This window comes from Tachysurus fulvidraco, chromosome 15 (assembly GCF_022655615.1).
Source record: "Tachysurus fulvidraco isolate hzauxx_2018 chromosome 15, HZAU_PFXX_2.0, whole genome shotgun sequence".
Taxonomy (NCBI): Eukaryota; Metazoa; Chordata; class Actinopteri; order Siluriformes; family Bagridae; genus Tachysurus; species Tachysurus fulvidraco.
The window spans coordinates 2,989,030-2,994,921 of record NC_062532.1 but is presented as its reverse complement, the minus strand read 5'-3'; the positions used below and the strand labels follow the sequence as shown (position 1 = coordinate 2,994,921).

The 5,892-nt window shown below is 38.8% G+C and overlaps 1 protein-coding gene across 1 annotated transcript; it reads left to right on the top strand.

The window, feature by feature from the left end:
• Window positions 1-3,274: 3,274 nt before the first annotated feature.
• LOC113635051 (mucin-5AC-like) lies at window positions 3,275-5,814 on the top strand. Its single transcript, XM_027134273.2, has 2 exons — window positions 3,275-3,433; window positions 4,830-5,814. Exons 1-2 carry the CDS (start codon window positions 3,374-3,376, stop codon window positions 5,343-5,345), a joined length of 576 nt encoding a protein of 191 aa, XP_026990074.1. The 5' UTR covers window positions 3,275-3,373; the 3' UTR covers window positions 5,346-5,814.
• The last annotated feature ends 78 nt before the right edge of the window (window positions 5,815-5,892 follow it).

Below are 5,892 nucleotides of genomic sequence, written 5' to 3'. Positions count from 1 at the left end.
CTGCAATGCCATCTACCTCCACCAGCACAATGCCATCTCCCACCACTACTGCAATGCCATCTACCTCCACCAGCACAATGCCATCTCCCACCACTACTGCAATGCCATCTACCTCCACCAGCACAATGCCATCTCCCACCACTACTGCAATGCCATCTACCTCCACCAGCACAATGCCATCTCCCAATACTACTGCAATGCCATCTACCTCCACCAGCATGATGCCATCTCCCACCACTACTGCAATGCCATCTACCTCCACCAGCATGATGCCATCTCCCACCACTACTGCAATGCCATCTACCTCCACCAGCATGATGCCATCTCCCACCACTACTGCAATGCCATCTACCTCCACCAGCACGATGCCATCTCCCACCACTACTGCAATGCCATCTACCTCCACCAGCATGATGCCATCTCCCACCACTACTGCAATGCCATCTACCGTCACCACTATCTCCACAAACCCACAGACAATCACTACTATGAGGCCATCTACCACAACAGCTACTACCACCTCAGCATCCGTGACCCAGATAAGCACCACAACAGTAATATCATCTACAATAATGCAGTCTAGCCTTTCCACTAACACAACACCAATCACCACCAACGAGACCAGTCTTCTCAACAGCAGTCCAGGTGTGAAAGCTCTGCTAATAACTTGTCTTCTTCCTGCTTTGTTTACTCTCCTGTGAAATTGAGTTGAGCAGCAGATAATAATGTATAGATAAGGTAATAAGAGCTTTATGAATTTTACATTTCAGGTAAATTATTAGAAATGATATGCATTTCTGTATCTATATCTCCTCTGTATAGACTTGTTTACTTTCTGAAAAAAAAAAGTTAGGACCATATTTAAAGAAATAATTATGATATTTTCTGTGCTTCAAATAACACGTTCGTATCTGTACAGAAAAATGACACTCGATTCATTTCAGTAACATTCAATTTCTTCTAAGGTTATTTACTTTTTGCACAATTTCAATCTCATGTTCTGGGGAATTGTACAAATATATTTAAATAATGTTTGCAGTTTAATTCTTCTAATAGACATAGATTATTATTAATATACGTAGGCTGTTATAGATGTTAACTTTACGATTTCTTTAGCACTGACTGAGCAAAAAAATAAATGTTACAAAAAAAGTTTTTATGTTTCCATAAATACTGCAGAAATGACAATACAAAAAACAATCCTAATAAAACTACATAAATTATACCTGAGGCTACTGACACATTCTTCCAAAGTAAAGGGGGGTCATGCCAAATATCGATTATTGCATTCATTCATTCATTCATTCATTCATTCATTCATTCATTCATTCATTCATTCATTTATTCCCTACCGCTTATCCGAACTTCTCGGGTCACGGGGAGCCTGTGCCTATCTCAGGCGTCATCGGGCATCGAGGCAGGATACACCCTGGACGGAGTGCCAACCCATCACAGGGCACACACACACTCTCATTCACTCACACACTCACACACTACGGACAATTTTCCAGAGATGCCAATCAACCTACCATGCATGTCTTTGGACCGGGGGAGGAAACCGGAGTACCCGGAGGAAACCCCCGAGGCACGGGGAGAACATGCAAACTCCACACACACAAGGTGGACGTGGGAATCAAACCCCCAACCCTGGAGGTGCGTGTTCCCCGATTATTGCACTTTTTATTATATTTTCTAAGCAGATCTTTTAATGTCATTATTTTTGAAGGGCTCTTTGCTTTACAGTACTTCAGTATTTACAGTCCACTTCAAAACTATGGGAACAAGTAATATCTTTACTCCATGCCTATATTTCATCCAGGTTTGACTTCTTCCTGAATTTCCTAAATGCAGTGTATATACAGTTATTTAGAACATAGTGTTTAAAACCACTTATTTATCTGTCGTTTTTTTGCTCTGACCCTCACCTCACTTTCTGTTCTCCATCATTTCCCACTTGGCTTTTTTTTACCAAACTAATTTCTCTATCCTCAATTCTAATGTTCTCTTTAGTTTTCTGTGTTCATCAATAATGTTTTTGTTCCTTTAATAAAACTCTTTCTCAGGTTCCTTTTCCTCCTAAATGCCATCACCTGGGTTTCAATTCTCTTCTCATTTCTATGCATATGTATGTATTCAAAGCGTTGCAAAATCTTTTCATGCAAGACTAATCCTGAGCCCTGGGTCCCTGTCCTTGTCTCCTGTAGTCTGCGTCCTTGCGGACATCTCAGAAATCATCTAAAATGAGCAGCAGTGTAAAGTCAAGTGGTTCTGGAGCAGGAATGTACAGACTCTAGTTTGTTTTATTGGGTGCATGTGTTTTTTTACTCATACTGACTCTGATACTGACACGAGGAAACCACCCAGTACATTTTTTTGATTCCTTACTTAAGCGTAGATAACACAGATAACCTGGTCTCTCGTGGATATTGATTTAGTCACATATTCTTCCTGAAGAACTGATAAAGTCAATGACCGAATATAAGGAGAGAGATTAATACATCACCCAATAATGAAGATTACATATGAGTCACTTTCAACTAAAATAAAGTATCTTAGCAGGTCTCGATATAGAAAAATGATGATGATAAAAAATATTTTAGGTGGATTATACAATTCAAGCCAAATCCAAAAAAAAAAAAAACCCATAAAAACACTAGTTATAAATGTGAATGCTGGATAAATGACAGCATCTGTGTTTAACACCTGGAACTGTGAATGTTCTTTCCAAAAGAAAGATCTGATCTCATAATATTAATGATACCTGTGGACACACAACCGTGAACGTACACCGATCTGCACCAAGTTTGCATGTGAGGATGAAAAAATGAGTTTGAAGAAAATGTGGAAGTTTAATTAAGATTTTTCATATTTCTGATTTTACTGTTAAGAATAGAACAGGAGGAAAATCTGAGACGATTCAAAAAGAAAAAACTTAGAATACTTTTTCCTTCGTCATTTTATTTCATTTCAATACGATGACACGTAGCACTAAGCGTTAAGTGATTCCATGACAAACAGCGTTAATGATTCCATAACAAAACTTGACCAAAACCTGAGCTGAGTAAACAAACTGTAAGATGTTACGTAAAAGAAGGTCCATGCGTTAATGAGTCTACATACTCGGTGTTCAGCCTTTTAGTGGAACTGAGATTAATGATTCATGAGCATATTATTCCCATGTGAGTTCCTCAGGTCACTTAAAAAGAGGAGGTGTGTCCAGTCTTTTATGTGTAAAAAAAAAAGGTCACCTGCATTGGACACAAGCTTTCAGGACAAACTTTGAACTCCTTAAAGCGGCGTCAGTGAACCGAGCACATAAAGAGGAACAGGAGGAACTGTCTGGAGCATCTGTGCTGTCTCTGCCTTTCACACCATGAAGTTAGCGACTGTGCTGTTCTATGGCTGGGCCTTGGCTGTTTCCTTCACAATCCAGGTAAAACACACACACACACACACACACACACACACACACACACACACACACACACACACACACACACACACACCTATTTGATCATATAACCACACAGTGTGACTTAATTAATATTAGACTTTATCTGGAGGAAAAGCCATTTCCGATCTTTAGATACTTCAAGGTGCTGAAATCTACACTTACCATCATTTACACCTGCATTAACACCGAATCTTTCTGGGACAGTCAGAACATTTATTTTTGAACTTGTGAAACTTTTTTATTCTGCAAATTCAAATATTCTTAGCTTTCATATGGAAACTGATGGTTTAATAAATTAATAAGCAGTGGAATAACTGAATTTTTTGGAAGTTTAAAGAACTTATTCACACACTTTCATTACGCATGCAAGGCAGGAAAAAATAAAAAGATAGAAATATAACAAAATATAATAGATTTTTTAAATCCTTTTTGTACGGTGGCCGAGAAGTGCAAAACACATTCACAAATCCGAAAACAAATTAACAAATCTGAAAACAAATTAACAAATCTGAAAAAACAACGACAATTCAGACAACCCGGAAAAGGTACGTATAGTTTGCAAATGGAAACTTACCGATCATCAGACAAGACACCTGTCACTCCCCTGTATATCTTGAATGACAGGTGTCTTGTCCAATGATCGGTAAGTTTCCTTTCACAAACTATACCTACCTTTTCCGGGTTGTCTGAGTCATTGCACGAGACACATTAACAAATCCGAAAACAACGACAATTCAGACAACCCAGAAGAGGTTGGTATAGTTTGTGATTGGAACACTTACCGATCATTGGACATTGGATGGAATGGATTACTGTGGATTAATTCTGTTATTTTCTTATATTTAAACGGAAAACCTTACACATTACACATAAGATTCCATACCTGTATATCTTGAGTGACAGGTGTCTTGTCCGATGATCGGTAAGTTTCCATTCAAAAACGATACCTACTGTTTCCGGGTTGTCTGAATTGTTGTTGTGTTTGTTATTTTGTTTTCGGATTTGTTAATGCGTTTTCGGATTTGTTCATTTGTTTTCGGATTTGTTAATGTGTTTTGCACTTCTCAGCCACCGTATTTTTGTCATTTTCAGACAAACTGAAATGAAACAGGGCTTTACACTAAAACACTTCACTTCACTTGTATGATTCATACTGTACACAATTTACCCATAAATCCTTAGAGAAGAAATGTTTCCCAAAACAATCTATAACACATGAACATTAAAATACACAACAGTGTCAGTGTCTCTACGGTCTGCTCGCATTGGCTCAAACAGTTGTATTATATTTATTTCTTCACAAGTAACTAACGCAGTATTTATGTTTATTTCTTCACAGGTAACTAACGCAGTATTTATATTTATTTCTTCACAGGTAACTAACGCAGACGGGTCTTCAATTACAAATACAACAACTACAGGACCAACAGCCAACACCATGACCATGCCATCAACAGCCAGCACCACAAATTACACAACTCCATCAAATGCAACCACAATAACATCAACAAACCGCTCCACCTCGCCAGTGATGATGAACGCCACCACTGCCACCACTGCCACCACTGTGATGCCTTCAGATCTAATATCTACTGTACCTTTAAACGCTAGCACCACATTGATGCCAACGCATTCCACCTCGTCACTGCCAGTAGATACCACTCATGTGATGCCTTCGACCACTGTGGACCCATGGAACTCGACTTCGGCCAACATGACAACGAAGGGAACAAACGTGACCACGGTGACGTCGGCTACAGCTACTACAATAACGCAACCAAATACCAAAACTACCAAGTCTCCTGGTACAACACGATCCAGCAGCCCTGATGTTCACCCTGAGCTGATCACTTGCACATTATCGATTCTACTGTATTTTCTGCAGTACTAATCATTTTCCAATAGCCACTGCCTGAGATTTTACGTGTTCATTTACACATTTAATTCTCTGTAAACCTTTAGTTTAATACACGTATTTTAATCTGTACACGACAACGTGAATGAGCCGTTGCTATAGAAACGATAAGGTATCGAGTGCATTAATATAATACTATGATATGAACCTTCTCTGCTGTGCGAGCTGCAGAATTCAGCAGCGAGGTGGAATTAGCTTTACAGATCATGTAACAGTCATGCTTTAGTCTTCTCGACCACAATCGTGTTATGTTGAAGTTTGCTTTTTGTCACTTTTAGCCACCAGAACCACAGAAACCTGTGTTCCTAGACTTTGTTTCCTGTTTAATGATTCATTACCTCTCTGAGGGACAAAAAAATCAAATCCTTTTCAAGGTCATGTCACAGAAATTTCCTTGTAATTAATCAATGCTGTGTGATGACTAAAAATAAAGTTCTTTCAGGAACCTCTGTGACTTCCTTTGAGGAAAACTTTAGCACAATAGAACAATAAAATATTACTAAGTTACTATATAACTACATTG